The sequence below is a fragment of the Macaca thibetana genome, chromosome 7, assembly GCF_024542745.1.
Source record: "Macaca thibetana thibetana isolate TM-01 chromosome 7, ASM2454274v1, whole genome shotgun sequence".
Taxonomy (NCBI): domain Eukaryota; kingdom Metazoa; phylum Chordata; class Mammalia; order Primates; family Cercopithecidae; genus Macaca; species Macaca thibetana.
Window position 1 is genome coordinate 38683756 of NC_065584.1, and position 15222 is coordinate 38698977.

At 50.7% G+C, this 15222-nt stretch overlaps 3 protein-coding genes across 5 annotated transcripts in view; 2 read left to right on the forward strand and 1 right to left on the reverse strand.

Annotated features, from left to right (window-relative positions):
* Nucleotides 1-15222, forward strand: part of ZFP36L1 (ZFP36 ring finger protein like 1) — a 242883-nt gene that overhangs the window by 35727 nt on the left and 191934 nt on the right. The gene's annotated exons all lie outside the window — the stretch shown is intronic.
* Nucleotides 217-8181, reverse strand: LOC126958666 (uncharacterized). The gene is made up of 4 exons (XM_050797093.1): nucleotides 7993-8181; nucleotides 7593-7851; nucleotides 1917-2033; nucleotides 217-335 (listed from the first exon to the last, which is right to left on the reverse strand). Exons 1-4 carry the CDS (start codon nucleotides 8029-8031, stop codon nucleotides 259-261), a joined length of 492 nt encoding a protein of 163 aa, XP_050653050.1. The 5' UTR covers nucleotides 8032-8181; the 3' UTR covers nucleotides 217-258.
* The window catches only part of ACTN1 (actinin alpha 1), a 108160-nt gene continuing 101274 nt past the window's right edge, over nucleotides 8337-15222 (forward strand). For 2 of the 3 annotated variants that reach the window (XM_050797010.1, XM_050797012.1), the window contains exon 1: nucleotides 8448-8820. In XM_050797010.1, coding sequence (XP_050652967.1) covers nucleotides 8716-8820 — 105 coding nt within the window. In that variant the 5' untranslated portion in view covers nucleotides 8448-8715. Of the gene's footprint in view, nucleotides 8821-15222 lie in introns of all 3 variants that reach the window. The other variant, XM_050797009.1, reaches the window with a different exon arrangement.

A 15222-nucleotide genomic window follows, 5' to 3' on the forward strand; every position in this document is an offset into this window, starting at 1 on the left:
AACAAATCTTCCCTGAACACTGCATTTAAAATATGTAACCTCCCTCTACTTCTCCCCAAATTCTCAATTCCCCTTCTCTGCTTTATATAGATATATATTCTTTCCTTATAGCTTAACACTATCATATTATTTTACTTCTTTATTTTCTTATCAGGCTCTCCCAGTTGAAGTGTAAGCTCCATGGGGTATGGACTTGTGTCCATTCTGGTCACTGCTACATCATCTGTGCCAAAACAGTGTCTGGCACATAGTAGGTACTCAATAAAAAATAGCTGAATGAATGAATGAATGTGCACAGCCATCCTGTGAGGTAGGTGGGATGGAGGTGATTCTCTCTGTGTTATAGATAAGGACATTGAAATTTGAGAGAAGGATCCTGTTGGTACAAAGATTTAAAAAAAAATTTTAACTTTAACTGTTCAGTGCTAATGAGAAAACAGCAGAGGGAACTTGATTCATTACAGTGTGTTCCAATCAAGTGAACGTTAAATGATGCCCTGATGCAGGAGTTCAAATAGAGAAAGTGGTAGGAGAATTGAGTCATTGCCTGGCACGTGGTGATACAGGCATCCCCAATGCAGAAAGAACCACCTGCTTGATCACAGTCAGAACTAAATCATGCTGGGAGTAGCAATTTTGTTTCAGCAAATAGCAACAGTTACATTTAAATTAGTGTGACTAATTTGGATCTTACTGGTTTTATAGTTTCTTTTAAATAGAATTTGTAAGCTTGTTTTCATTTTATAGTTGATTGTAAACCCCAAACCTCAGTAAGTTTTGTACCTAGTTTTATGTTCATACACATTTAAGGAACTTTAAAATAAAAATTAAGTAACTTTGTGAGGATTTGTATCCTTTCAAAAGGAACTTGCTTAGTATTCAAGATAGAGAAACATTGTTTCAGAAGATTTCAAATCCTCTTCTCACTGGAGATAAAAAGGAGGAGTTGCAGAAAGATGTTCTTAGAACAGGGCTCAGAACTTCATTACTGGGAGCTTAAAGACTGTCTGGTGAATCCAGCCCTGTCATTTTGCAGATAAGTAAACTGAAGCCCAGCGAGTTCAGGTCTCCTGGCCTTATCCTGCTTCCCACATAAGGATATCTGCCCCTAAAAGCTATCCCATCATTTCCATGGAAGTGATCTGGACAGAGTGACTTTTCAGCTAGTGGCTGCTGTAACTTGTAAGGCCAGGGCTGTGTTGTGGGGGAGGTGGAGGGTTAGGCATCAAAGTGGGGATTATTGATTCTTCCAATCTATGAACATAATAAATCATCTTTCCATTTATTTAGGTCTTTACATTCTCAGCTGTGATTTGAGTGTATTGCTCTGATTCTTGCTGGGAACGAGAGACAGCCGGGGAAAAGCTCCCAGCCCTCCTTGGAGGGCCCAGGCTGGGCAGCTCTCAAGCCTGATTAGCTCTGCTCCCAGAGCTGACCTCAAGGTAGCCATCTAAGGTAGAGATTTCTGAGGGTCCAGGTTGGTTTACCCTGGGTGTCTGGGGGAGATACATATGCCTGATCACTAGGGAAAAGAATGCACCAGGCCTGGTACAATGGTGCTTGCTTGCAATCCCAGCACTTTGGGAGGCTAAGGAGGGTGGATCACCTCCAGGTCAGGAGCTCGAGACCAGCCTGACAAACATGGTGAAACCCCATCTCTACAAAAAAAAAAAAACCAAAAAACAAACAAACAATTAGCCAGGTGTGGTGGCACATGCCTGTAATCCCAGCTACCTGGGAGGAGGCTGAGGAAGAAGAATTGCCTGAACCTGGGAGGTGGAGGTTGCAGTGAGCCGAGAACGCACCATTGCACTCGAGCTTGGGCAACAAGAGTGAAACTCTGTCAAAAAAAAAAAAAAAAAAAAAAAAAAAAAAAAAAAAAAAAGGTGTGCCAGACAGGCCAGATATTCTCTCACCTGAGACCCTAGAGCTGGGCGGAGCATGGGAAGCACAGGAAATTTCCTGCCAGCCTCTCATTAGAAATCCCGCATGAGGGAAATTGCGGAGTGTCTCCGGCCCTGCATCACTGGTCTCTGGTGGGAGGGAGAGGAACTGGCCCTATGGCAAACAGTTCCAGTGAAGCAGAAGCTGGTGCGGAGGAATTCATCCTGGTGGGTGATGGCTGAGTGTTACTGGCTGGGGCATGGGACTGGGGACAGCCAACTCAATTTCACCACCCCGAGCTTCATGAGGTTCTCAGGAGGCCCAATAACTTAGGAAATGCTTGTGTGGACTATGGCAAAGGACTGGCCTCCCTGAGCCTCCCACGGATTGATGGAGAAACAGGCAGTGAGATGGAATTTTGCTGATGCCATTTTTCATTTAGTGAATATTGAACTGGAACACCTATTGTGTCCTAGGCTCCGTGTTACACTGAGTGGGGGAAAGAAGAGGGTTGAGGCTTCATAGAGACAGTGTGAGAGAAAAAATGGACAAAGGACTAAAATAAAGCAAAGTATACTCTCTTAGTTACAAATGGTACGCTATGAGTGTTTGGGGAAGAGAAGTCTATTAATTATATTGCTACTGGGACTGAGGACAAAACTGAGATTTCTGATTTCCCAAGGCCGAAATCCAAAAAACTACAGTGATTTATTTCCTACCTCCTTCTAGCATTCTACAAACACTCTAATGACTATATGCCCTGTGCTCTTAGAAAGAGCTCGTAGGAGCCTATCACCATTAGGCTCTAAGGCTAGAGAATAACTCAGGATACAAGGAAGGCAATGGCCAGATATCTGGGCAGGAGGTTATTAGTGTTTTTAGTTTCCAGAATATTGCAGATCCTACTTGTCTATGTTTCCACACAGGGCCTTGCATGGTCAGTCACCCATAGCAGGGTGGAAAAGAAACTTACGAGCATTGAGGTGGCCTGCTGCATGCCAGGCATGGGGCTGGCACTCTCCCTTCTTTATGTCACCTCATGTGTCAATCCAGTTCTTTTTTTTTTTTTTTTTTTTTTTTTTTTTTTTTTGAGATGGAGTTTTGCTCTTGTTGCCCAGGCTGGAGTGCAATGGTGTGATCTCAGCTCACCACAACCTCCGCCTCCATGTTCAAGTGATTCTCTTGCTTCAGCCTCCTGAGTAGCTGGGATTACAGGCATGCACCACCACACCTGACTAATTTTTCATATTTAGTAAAGCTTGTGTTATACTAAGACTAAAGTCCCCAGTATCATCTCACAGCGTGATGGTCATGAGTGAGAAGATGGGTCAGTGTGTTACCTTGGTCCACCTCAGGACTTCCCTTATTGAGAAGATAAGTTCATCAGTTATTGTTTTAACTTACTTCCTGACCGTCTTCCCACACACTGTGAGCATCCTCACCCATCAAAACTCCCCCCTTTTCTCAGACTCAGATGAGGGTCTTTCTTTCTTTCTTTCTTTTCTTTTTTTTTTTTTTTTTTTTTGAGACCAGCTTTCGCTCTGTCACCCAGGCTGGGGTGCAGTGGTGAGATCTCAGCTCACTGCAACCTCTGCCTCCTGAGCTCAAGCGATCTGCCACCTCCACCTCCCAAATAGCTGAGACTACAGGTGTAAACCACCATATCTGGCTAATTTTTGTATTTTTAGTAGAGACAGGGTTTCACCATGTTGGCCAGGCTGGTTTTGAACTGTGCTCAAGTGATCCGCTTGCCTTGGCCGTCCAAAGTGCTTGGATTACAGGCATGAGCCACCTTACCCAGCCAGATGAGGGTCTTTCTTCTTGTTCAGTGGCCCATCCCTTAGCCTGTGTCCTTGAACCCATACGGTTCTATCTCCGCAAGAACTTCGTGCTGTCCCTCAACTTTCCTTTCCCTTTTTTTTTTCTTTTCTAGACAGAGTCTGGCTCTGTCACCCAGGCTGGAGTGCAGTGGCCCAATCATGGCTCATTGCAGCCTCGACTTTCCAGGCTCTAGCGATCCTCCCACCTCAGCCTCCCAAGCAGCTGGGACCACAGGTGCACTCCACCACGCCCAGCTAATTTTTAGTATTTTTGGTAGAGATGGGTTTTTACCATGTTCCTGAGCTCAATCGATCCACTTCCCTTGGCTGTCCAAAGTTCTAGGACTACAGGCATGAGCCACTCCACCTGGCTCCCTCAGCTTTCTTTTGCTTACATTTTCAACTTTTTCCTCTTAACCGAATTCTTCTTCTCAAACAGCTCACATTTTCCAGTTTTAAAAGAAATCCTCCTTTGATATCAGTACTCACCTCTAGCTATTGCCCCTCTAGCTACTTCTTTTTCCCTTCTATATTCACTGTCTCCATTTATTCACTCCTAATGTCTCTTTAAACTTACAGCTTTCACCACTGTGCCAAAATTCCACTGGCCAAGGTCACCAATTAATTTTCAACTGTCATATCCAAGAACACTGTTTAGGCCTTACTTTCCAGACTTTTTAAATATATCTGATATTGCCAATTCCTCTTACTTTGAAACCTTAACTCCTTTGACCTCCACAACATCATATACTCCAGGCCCTCCTCATTCCTGGATGACCATTTTCTTTGTCTCCTTCAGGGGTTTTTGTTCTTTGCTGTTGCTAAGTGTTGCTCTTTGGAGTTCTGCCCTCTTCTCATCTCCACCTGGGCATTCTTCATGGGTGGTCTCCTGGTGTTAATATCATCCATATGCAGATGACTCTCAACTCTGTTTTGCCTGAGGTCAGGGCTATGCAGTCAAACTGCTTGCTGGACAATGGAATCTGGACATTCTAAGAGCACTCCAAATTCAATGGGTTCAAACTCAATCCATGATTCTGTTCCCAAATATTTTCCTCTTCTGTTCTATCTCAATTGGTCGTAGTGCCACCATTCACCAGATCACCTAAACTATAAACTCATGATTAAAGCAGGATTGCTCAGCCTCAGCACTCTTGATATTTTGGGCTGGTTAATTCTTTCTTTCTTTCTTTCTTTCCTTCCTTCCTTCCTTCCTTCCTTCCTTCCTTCCTTCCTTCCTTCCTTCCTTCCTTCTTTCTTTCTTTCTTTTCTTGTCTGGACAGGGTGTTGCTCTGTCACCCAGGCTGGAATGCAATGGTGCAACCATGGCTCACTGCAGTCCTGACCTCCCGGGCTCAAGCAATCATCCTGCCTCAGCCCCCCATGTAGCTGAGACTACAGATTCACACCACCACGGCCAGCTAATTTTTGTATTTTTGGTAAAGATGGGTTTTTGCCACATTGCCCAGGCTGGTCTTGAACTCCTCACCTCAAGCAATCCACCCGCCTCAGCTTCCCAAAGGGTTGGGATTACAGGCATGAACCATCATGCCTGGCCTGGATAATTCTTTGTTGTGGGGATGCTGTCCTATCCATTGTAGAATGTTTAGCAGCATTCCCAACCTGCATCCACTGGACACCAGTAGGAACCCACCAGCTGTGATAACCCAAAATTACTCCAGACATCAACAAATATCCCTTGTGAGACAGAGCTGTTAAAATATCCTAGGGTTGAGAACCACTGGGGTTAAAGGCATGGGTCTGGGAGTCACATATATTGGTGCCATTTTGGACTAGTTACTACCTCTCTGAGCCTCAGTTTGTTTTCTCTATAAGACAGACACAACTCTTACCTCATAGGAGGAACTTAATATAGGTAAAGTGCATAGCATCTCTCAACAAAAACACTTCTCTTTTCTCCACAATCCTAGGTCTTTCAGTTTTATCTCTTAAGTATTTCTGGTCTCTCCACACTTTTCCATTTCGACCTGGATTATTGCAACAGCTTTGCAACTGGTGTCAAAGCTTCCAGCCAGCCTTGCTCCCTTTAGATCCACACTCCACCTGGCACATGAGGCCTTCATGGTCTGGCTGCTGTGCACCCCTCTAGCCCCATCTCTTGCCCCTCCCAGCGTTGGATTTCTAGTCCAGCCACGTTGAGATGCTAGACATTCCTTTGTATACCATGCAGTTTCCTGTCCCTGTGCATTAACTTGTGCTCATCTTTCCTTCTGGAATAACTTCCTACACTCTTTATCTGGCTGACTCTCATTCTTTAAGGTTCACTTAAGTTTCACCTCCTCCAAAAAGTTAAGCCTGGAGCCTCCTTTCCCACGGGGTTCAGTGTCCCTCCTCTGTTCCAACAGTACCCTTGTCAGATCTCTCTCCTTGCATCTAGCTCATGACATCATGTTTTTGTTTCTGTGTCTGTCTGCTGGGCTGTGTGTGACGGGGACTATGGCTTTTTCATCTCTATATACGTGCCATCTAGTACATTCCCTGATACGCAGATGGTGCTCAGCAAATATTTATTGAGTGAATAAATGGATACAGCACTACCATTACCCTCTGTGTTAGGTTTAGAGCCATAGTTTAGAAGTGGTGATAAAATAGTCCATAAATCAGCTGTCTCTGTGGCTCAGAAGCAGCGTTTCCTCAGCCAGGGGCTTTTGGAAGGCACAGTGCTGAAGGGTAACACTCACATGAATGTGTGTGGTTGACGAATGATGCAGCCAGCGACACCACCCGATATCTGCTTACAACAGCAGCAGCGGCTCTTCTGAGAAGCAGGGGGCATTTTCTTCACCTTTTCCATGGCTGGCCTTTCAGGTATCCACCATCAGCCTGGAGAGAAGGTAGAGGACAAAATCCAGCCCATAATTCAGGGCCTTTCCTGTCAGTGAACTTCTTCATCTAGCTCCTCCACTCACCTCTGAATTGACATATTTGCATTTCTAAATTTAAATTTAAATTTTTGCAGTTGATGCAGCCATTCATTCTACAAATACAGTCACAAATACAGTCCTCCCTTGGTATTGGCAGGGTATTGGTTTCAGTATCCCCGTGGATACCAAAATCTGAGGATGCTCAAGTCCCTCACAGTCAGCCCGGGTATCTGCAGGTTCTGAAGCCTGTGGATATAAAGGGCCAAATGCATATATGTATGTATATATTTTGAGACAGTCTTGTTTTGTCACCCGGGCTGGAGTGCAGTGGTGAAAACGCACCTCACTGCAACCTCGACCTCCCAGGCTCAAGTGATTCTCCCGCCTCAGCTTCCCAAGTAGCTGGGACTACAGACGTGTACTACTACGCCCGGCTAATTTTTGTATTTTTAGTAAGGATAGAGCTTTGCCATGTTGGCCAGGCTGGTCTCAAACTCCTGGGCTCAAGCAATCCGCCCGCCTCAGCCTTTCAAAGTGATGGGATTACAGGCGTGAGCCACTGCCACCGCGGCCAGCCTCAAATCCATAAATTAAGCTCTACTGTGTGCTGGGTGCTGGGGTGGAAGGCTGGCACAGCTGTTGTTCACAATACAGTGCATAACGTAGGAGAGGTTTATTTGCTACTGTTCTTCGACCCAGGATCCCATAGAGAAGCCTGCCAGAACGCGAGGCCTGCTCCTTCCCGGGCATTAGCGCTTTTATACTCTGCTCTTACTAAGCGCAGGGAAAGGAGTCCTGGCAGGTGGCAAGCAGAAGTTAGAGCTATTTAGTCACTCCCGCCCTCCGTCCTCCTCCAATGACAATAAGGTTTTGTTTGTCAGGCATAAGGTTACAGGATTGGCCTGTGGAGTCCAGAAGCTCTTTCCGCGCTCGGCTCTTTGAGCCTCAGTTTCCCCATCTGTCAGGTGTGTGTATGTGGGAGGGGGGCACGGAGTAGATCTACCTAGATCACTTGGGGCCGTCTCTTCCAGTTTTGGGGGAATGTCGGGGTGTCTGTGAGGGGGAGGGAGGACTCCGCCACGCGAAGGTAGTTTTAGCCGCAGCAGCCAGCCAAGTGTGCCCGCGGAGACCGGCAGGGAATTCCAGGAGGCCCCTCTGTGGAGCGGTCCCCAGAGCCCGAGGGCGAGCTGGAAGGGTTCCTGCGGCGAGGCGGGAATGCTCGGTAGCCTCTGAGAGCAGTTCGCTGGCGAGAAACCCGGCTCCTGCAGGGCAGGGATCAGCCGGGTCGCGCCTTGTAGGGTGGGGTGGGGTGGGGCGGGGCCAGGGGAGGGCGGTGGAGTCATGAAATTCCCAAGAAATTCCTTTCCATTGCCCCACCCCGCCCCCTTTCCTAGGGTGCCGACCTGTCCAGACCAAGGTTCCCTGGAAAAGAAAAAATGCATGCTCTTCGGGTTTCCTCGCGTCCCTTCTCCAGCCCCCTCCCACCCCGGGATTTGGAGCGCGCGTGGGAGCGCAATAACGGTGGCGGGGAACGGGTCCAATCCCGGCGGCTCCTGGGGCTCCCGAGCGCCCTGCCACTCAGTCCCCCAGCTCAGGGAGGCGTCTCCCGGCTTCGGTCCCTTTCAGCTTAAGCTGGCGTCACATGAACCGCGGGGGAATGGGCACCGCGGGAGTGGGCGGGGGTGTGCGCGCTGGGAGGGGGCCGCCCAGTCCACCTATATGCGCCTCAGCCTGGCTGACGGATGCCAGGAATTCCCAATGAGAGGCGATGGGGGGAAGTTTGGGCAACTCGGCCTGGCCAATGGAGAGCCTCGGGAGGGCTCTGCCCCTTCCCCCCGCCCCCGCCCGCCTCGGCTCCCGCAGCGCAAGTGTGTCCGCCTAGCTCAGTGTGCGTGGAGATTAGGTCCAAGCGCCCGCCCGGAGGCAGGCAGTCCGCGAGCCCAGCCGCCGCTGTCGCCGCCAGTAGCAGCCTTCGCCAGCAGCGCCGCGGCGGAACCGGGCGCAGGGGAGCGAGCCCGGCCCCGCCAGCCCAGCCCAGACCTACTCCCTCCCCACGCCAGGGCAGCCGCCGTTGCTCAGAGAGAAGGTGGAGGAAGAAATCCAGCCCCTAGCACGCGCGCACCATCATGGACCATTATGATTCTCAGCAAACCAACGATTACATGCAGCCAGAAGAGGACTGGGACCGGGACCTGCTCCTGGACCCGGCCTGGGAGAAGCAGCAGAGAAAGGTTAGCAGCTGCCCCCGCCCACCGCAGCCCCCAGCCCCGACCAGCTCTGCCCACCGGGCTCTAGGATCCGGGCTCTGAACCGGTTCCGGGCGCGCACGGGAGGGGGCGGGGGCGGCACGGCCGCTGCGAGGTGGGGTGTTGGGTTACAGGCGCCTGGCGGAAGCGGGAGCTCCCCTGCCCCGGAGCCCGCGAACGCTGGGCCGTATCTCGGGGAGGTGGCGCCGCCGGCGGGCAGGTCTCCTTGGGGGTCCGTGGTCCAGGCCACCCTGCGGCTGCTGCAACCATCCCCGCGTGGGCTGTGCGCGGGGGCGGTGCTCCTCAGGCTGGGGCTGAGACCCCGGCTCGGGGCTGCTTGCCCCGGATCGATTTTCCCTTTTTTCCGCCCCCGGCCACCTCTCCATATGGCGTGCGGTGGCAGCGCCACTTCCTGGGCCGCCCTGGGTTCAACCTGAGCGGCGGGCCGCCCGGGACCCTGCGGCCCCCCAGGCCGAGGGGAGACCACCGGAGAGATCGGCGGCCGCCTCCGGATCTGCCTAGAGAAGGACCAGCTGGAGTGCGGCTGGGGCTGAGAAAACTGGGGGGCGTACGCTGGCTCCCCCGCGGGCCTGGTGGAGGCGGGGTCAGGACGGCAGACCGTTTTATTGCTTAACTCAGTGGGTTGGTAGCTGTAAGACCCACATGGGCTTGCGTCTACGTCCTGCCCCTCCGACCCCGGGGAAAGGTGGGCAGCTCCGTTCGAGTTGAGGGGCTCCAGAACGAGGGTCTGTCTTAGGGGATATTTGGGGCCAGTCACTGGGGATCCCTACTTAGCCACAGAGCTGCTTCCCAGGCAGGCGCGGTGTGCCGGGTGCGCGCCCCGCCATGGGAGCTGGGCTCGGAGCTGGGCTCGGAGCTGGCGATGGGACTCGGGCACAGTGGCCAGTGGCAGGAAGAGGTCAGAAACCACTCGTAGTGGTGGGGGGAGGGCGCCTCAACCCTGCCGCTGCTTCCTGCCTGCGCGGTGAGCCCGTGCCCCCAGGCGGCCACGTACCCTGAATACCCCTTTCCCTCCCCCCGCTCCCGGCTGCCCGCTTCCATCCGGTCCCTCCCCGTTTCATACCCTCCCTCCCCACCCCACCCCCCCGGCTGATCTGGGAATGGGGTTTGGGGTGGGGGGGACAGGATGGCGCGTCCCTTTGGATAGTGCGGTTAGGGCTGGGCTTGAGGGAGAACGCTCATGTCCAAAAATGGTAACATTCATTCCCTTTTTTAAACTTAAAAGGGGGGTAGTTTATAGAGCCGACTGAAGTTTTTTTTTTCAGCCAAAGGCATCCTGTATTAGCTCACTCAGGAATCCTAGGCCCTGAAACCGAGCCCTTTTACTCACTTCATCAGACAGGCAGAGGTAATCTAAAACACACACAATGGGCTTCCTCAAAGCAGGACGACCTAGGCCACAGTGCCCAACGCCTATATGCAGGGCTGGGCCCTATACAGCGACATCGGTCATCTACATCGGACACGGGAAGGTCCCCTGACTTCGAACTGATTTCTTTGTAATGTGCCAGTTGCTTAAACTCCCCCTTTTCCTGTCATCTTCCTAGTAAGAGCTGAGGACTGGGGGAGCTGCAGACAGTCCCCCACTCACTTGCCTAATTTCCTGGGACCGTGGGTGCTGTGGGTGGAACTGAAAAGTGAGTGGGTAATTTGGAGATCCCTATGGCGCACCAGGCAGAAGGCTCTTTAATAATTTCAGGGTGAAGCCTTCTTGCGAATGGATTTTAAATTAGAAGTGAGGTTAGGATGGTGGACTGGGGTCTTCCTTGGGGTTTAGAAGCAAAGAGAAATCCCTGCTTAGGGAGCACCTGCTTCGTGCATGGGAGAGGCAGGAGTAACAGAGCTGCCCAGGAACTAGGCCCCAGGAACTGCCCAGGAAAAGGACTGTGAGACCAAGTTCCTGGGGGACAGACACTGAGCACTGGCCTGAACATAGTATTTAATATTTCTGAATGAATGAATATATTAAACGCAGTTGGGGAGAAGAATATAGATTCCCAGGGCTCTGACCTGGGTGGCAGTGGGTGTGCCCCAGGCCTTTGGGCAGCCAGCTAGGAAGAGGTGGTCTGGGAAATTGGGTTATCTTGGAGGCAAACTCAGCAGTGCCAAGAGCTGGCATTTGCTGATATGTGCCAGGCACGCACAAGGATGAGGAAACCAGGGCCAGAGAGGGGAAGTCACTAGCTCCAAGTCCAGACTGGTGTTTGGTGGGACTGGGGTGCAGCCATGTTTGGGACAGGCACCTTCCCCTCACTTGTCCCTCCTTGGCAAGGGGGGCAGGAAAGCTGGGCCTGGCAGCCAGAGCCAGAGCATCTTGGAACCAGGAGAGCGGACACGTGCTTTGGGCGGGGTTGATGGAGGGGCCACACAGAAGGAGCTCTGGGCCTGACTCTGAAGATTCAGATCCACATTTTTTTGTTTCCTGTTAATTCTCTAGATTATCTTTCGTGGGCCTCAGTGTGCAGAATTTCTGGCCTGCCTAGTTCTCAGCAGGTTGATATTAAGGAGGTAGTATTACAGGTGAGGGATAAGACTTAAGGTAAACATGTTGATTTTGACACTCTTTCTACTGACTGGGAGGTGGGGTTTGTGTGGGACCAGAGTCCACAAGTGGACAGAGGCTGATGGTTCCAGAGGAGGCAGTGAGTGAGTGTGAGGAAGGGAAGAGGAGGACACAGTGTAAAGGGATACAAAGGTCACCTGGTAGAAGGCAGAAGACCCTCTTTTTAGCTTTGGTGCAGCCATGGCTATTTGTGAGACTTTGGGCAAGTCTTTCCATTTCATTGAGCTTTTATTATTAGATCATTCAGCAAATACTTTGTGAGCACTCATTCTGGGCCAGACACAGTTCCAGGTATTAGGGATGGGGCACTGAGCAAGACAGACCAAGCTCCCGTTCTCGTGGCACTTTCATTAGGTTTCCTCCTCTGTAAATGGGATGCACTTCTGCCCACGGAGCCCTCAGGACTCTTCCGGGGAATCAGGTTAAATGACGCATTGAGAAATGCTTCCTTGGTGAAAGTATGGCCTGATGTGGATGCAGGGAGAAGTCTGTGCAGGCAGGAGGCATGACTCAAGGAGCTGCACTGGCTTGGCCGAGGCTTGTCCCTCTTTCAAAGAATGCTTCGGTGCGGAGTTCATGGGCTGGTCGCCATGCCTCCAGACACAAAGTGCAGTTATCTTCCAGATAGAGCACGTGGATTAGAGGCACTCCTCTCCTTTTCCAGCTTTCATAATCTTCCTGGTCTTTGAGGCTGGGCTCTGAAGTTGCTTTTCCTAGGAGCTGCTGTTATTTTCAGGGTGACTGCGGCCCCCAGTTTTCTCCCTTATGTAATTTTGCTCATGTTCTTAGGTGTATGTGTGTACCTAGTGTAGGTCAAGTTGGAGAGAGCATCAACTTGGAGTAGGATCCTGGCTCTATTATTTTCAGGCTTGTGACCTTGGGCAAGTTCCTCTCCGGGTCTCCAATTCCCTACTTATAAAAAAGAGCTAATACCCACCTTGCTGGCTTGATGAGAACAGATATGTAAAATGGTAGCTTCTGCTGTTAAATTTTATTTTCTCTCTTCCTTCTCAAGTCCTGAAGATTCTGGTTTAATGTGTGTTTCTACAGGTGCCAGCCTGCGGCCTTTTACATGTAGGAACTTAATCAATACTTGTTGAGCTAATGGATGTTGAAACAGAGAGGCAGTGTTGGCAGGTGAAAAGAGGTGGTTGTGAATAAGGCCCACATCTCCATTCAGCAGACTGGTGAGGGTAGGTCACAGGAAGAGGGGACATGTTGTTTGCACTTCCTTCTGGACAGCTAGGCCATTGCAGGAGCTAGCCAAGGCCACCAGTCAAGGTGGAGGACTACAGAGAGGGGAGGATCTGCTGTAAAAGAGTTTACCTGGGGAGAGATGGGACATCCAAAACCAGGGTGATGCCTTGTAGAAATAAAACCAGAAAGAGGAGAGGATTGGCTGTCCTCCCCATTCTTAGGCCCCTCCCTGTTCTGCACTCCTTCCAGCTTCACCCCATGCAGTGTCCGTGGAGGCAGGGACCCAGCCTGTCCTGTTCTCTGCTGAATTCCTAGTGCTGAGCACAGGGGCAGGCCTGCTGTAGGTGGCCTGATCTAGAACTGTCTCTGAAAAATGGAATAAATGGCATGATGCGTGGCTCCCAACTTCAGGCTTGGGGGCGGGGAAGGCAATGAAATGCTTTCTGTTCAGATAACCACCTATCCTGGGGCTGTCCCAGACTCTGCAGATAAATGTGTGCTGGGTGCACCGTGAGTCCAAATCTTGGTCCCTTTGTTGACTGTTGAGATCTTGGCAAGTCAGTTTACCTGCTGTGTGCCTGATGATATCAATGGGGAAATGGGGATAATAATAGTTCTTGCCTGATAGAGTTGTGTGAAGGTTTAAATGAAGCAATGTATGTAGGGATTTAGCATAGCACCTAGCATATAGTGAGTGCTCAGTAAATGTTATTTGGAGGAACCAGAATTTCTATGGTCTTTACCCAATAGGCTTTGAGATAAGCCATAGTATATAAACCCATCTTTGCAGGAGCCAAGGTTGTTTAGGGGTGTACGGGAGTTGCGTTGTCCTTGACGTCTGACCTTAACCTCTGTGATGGCTCAATCTCTTCACCTGTGGAATAAGGTAGCCTTCCTTGCCTACCGTACTCCCTAGGTATGGGGATGAAGGGTAGATGTTAAAGTACTTAAAAAACAAACAAACAACCCCACCATGTCAGCTTATATAGGGAAAATGGCCACACAGTAGGAATTCCCTGTAAGTGATTTAACTCTGGATGTCTTCAGGCTGAGGCATTCCTTTTTTTAAGATGGAGTCTTGCTTTGTCACCCAGGCTGGAGTGCAGTGGCGTGATCTCGGCTTATTGCTACCTCCATCTCCCAGGTTCAAGCAATTCCCCGACCTCAGCCTCCCTAGTAGCTGGGATTACAGGCAGGCACTACCACACCTGGCTAATTTTTGTATTTTTAGTAGAGATGGGGTTTCTCCATGTTGGCCAGGCTGGTCTTGATCTCCTGACCTCATGATCTGCCAGCCTTGGACTCCCAAAGTGCTGGGATTACAGGCATGAGCCATCGCCCCTGGCCTGGGCTGAGGCATTCTTTGGGCCCCACCCATCCCTCCCAGCAGTGAACCCAGCCCTGCTTTATCTGAGCATCTGATGTGTCTCCTTCTCCAAACCTTGCCCCATTGGTTGGCGAAGTGATTGACAAAGCCTGAGGAGAGGTGGACTGGGGAATAGGGCTGCAGAGGCCAGCTGGCCTCAGACCAGGCAGGTGGGGGCTGCTTCTGGCTGCCACCCAGGCTGCGGTAAGACAGGCAGGTGTGAGGAGGCCCGGTGAGCCCTGAGAACCAGATTTTCCAGTTTTGAGAAATGGTGGTACTCTGAGGGGCTGCTGAAGTCGCCGGACACTGGAGTTTGGTTTGGAGGAGAATGAGGCTAGCAGCTCCTGTCAGATGCATGGCTACCACCTTCTCAAGAGGAAGAGGAGGAACCTCCCTTCCTTCAGTCTGACTTCCTGGGGAGGTGCTGCAGGCTCTGCAGGCTGTGTTGGACTTGGACACCCCTTTTCATCTGCTTGAGGAAGGCCTGGGGCTGGGCACCTGGCTGGGGCCATAAACCATCAGTCTGGCTCAAAGACTTGTCACACAAGACCTGGGGGCCTGGAACCAGGGTGGGACAGCCGGAGCCTGAGATGTGGCCTAGTCACAGATGTGCTACGGCGGGTCTCTGGGAAAGAGCCCAGCCCTTAATAGGGTGAGAATATGGATGGTTCCTCCTCATGGAGGCAATCAGTAGATGTTCATTAAACCCCTGTTAGGTATCAGATGCTCTGCTTGCTGTGTGGAGTGTGGAAATGATGGTTTAGGTAGACAGGGAACCAGAAAGATGCGGAATTGCAATAGGCTCTGCCAATAATGGCCATTGGCAGAAGCTTGTGGAATAGGAGCTGCATCTCAAAGGAAGGCGGTTCTGCTGGGAGCCTTACTTTTCTCTGGCATTTCAGCTGCATGTATGTGTGCGTGCGTTTGTGTGCATGTGTGTGTGATGTAGAACAGAGGTGGGGAGAGGGGAGATGCCTGAAAGGGCAGAGAGCAACAGTGACTATCCTGCTGGGGAACACCCCCTCCTATTACTCTCCCTTATCATTCTTCTATTATAGTTTTAAATTTGTGTTTTATAGAGATGGGGGTTTCGCCATGTTGCCCAGGCTGATCTTGAACTCTTGGCCTCAAGTGATCCTCCTGCCTCAGCCTCCCAAAGTGCTGGGATTATAGGCGTGAGCCACTATGCCTAGCTTCATTGTTCTTTTTCTTTTTTTTTTTTTTTTTTTTTTTAGACAGA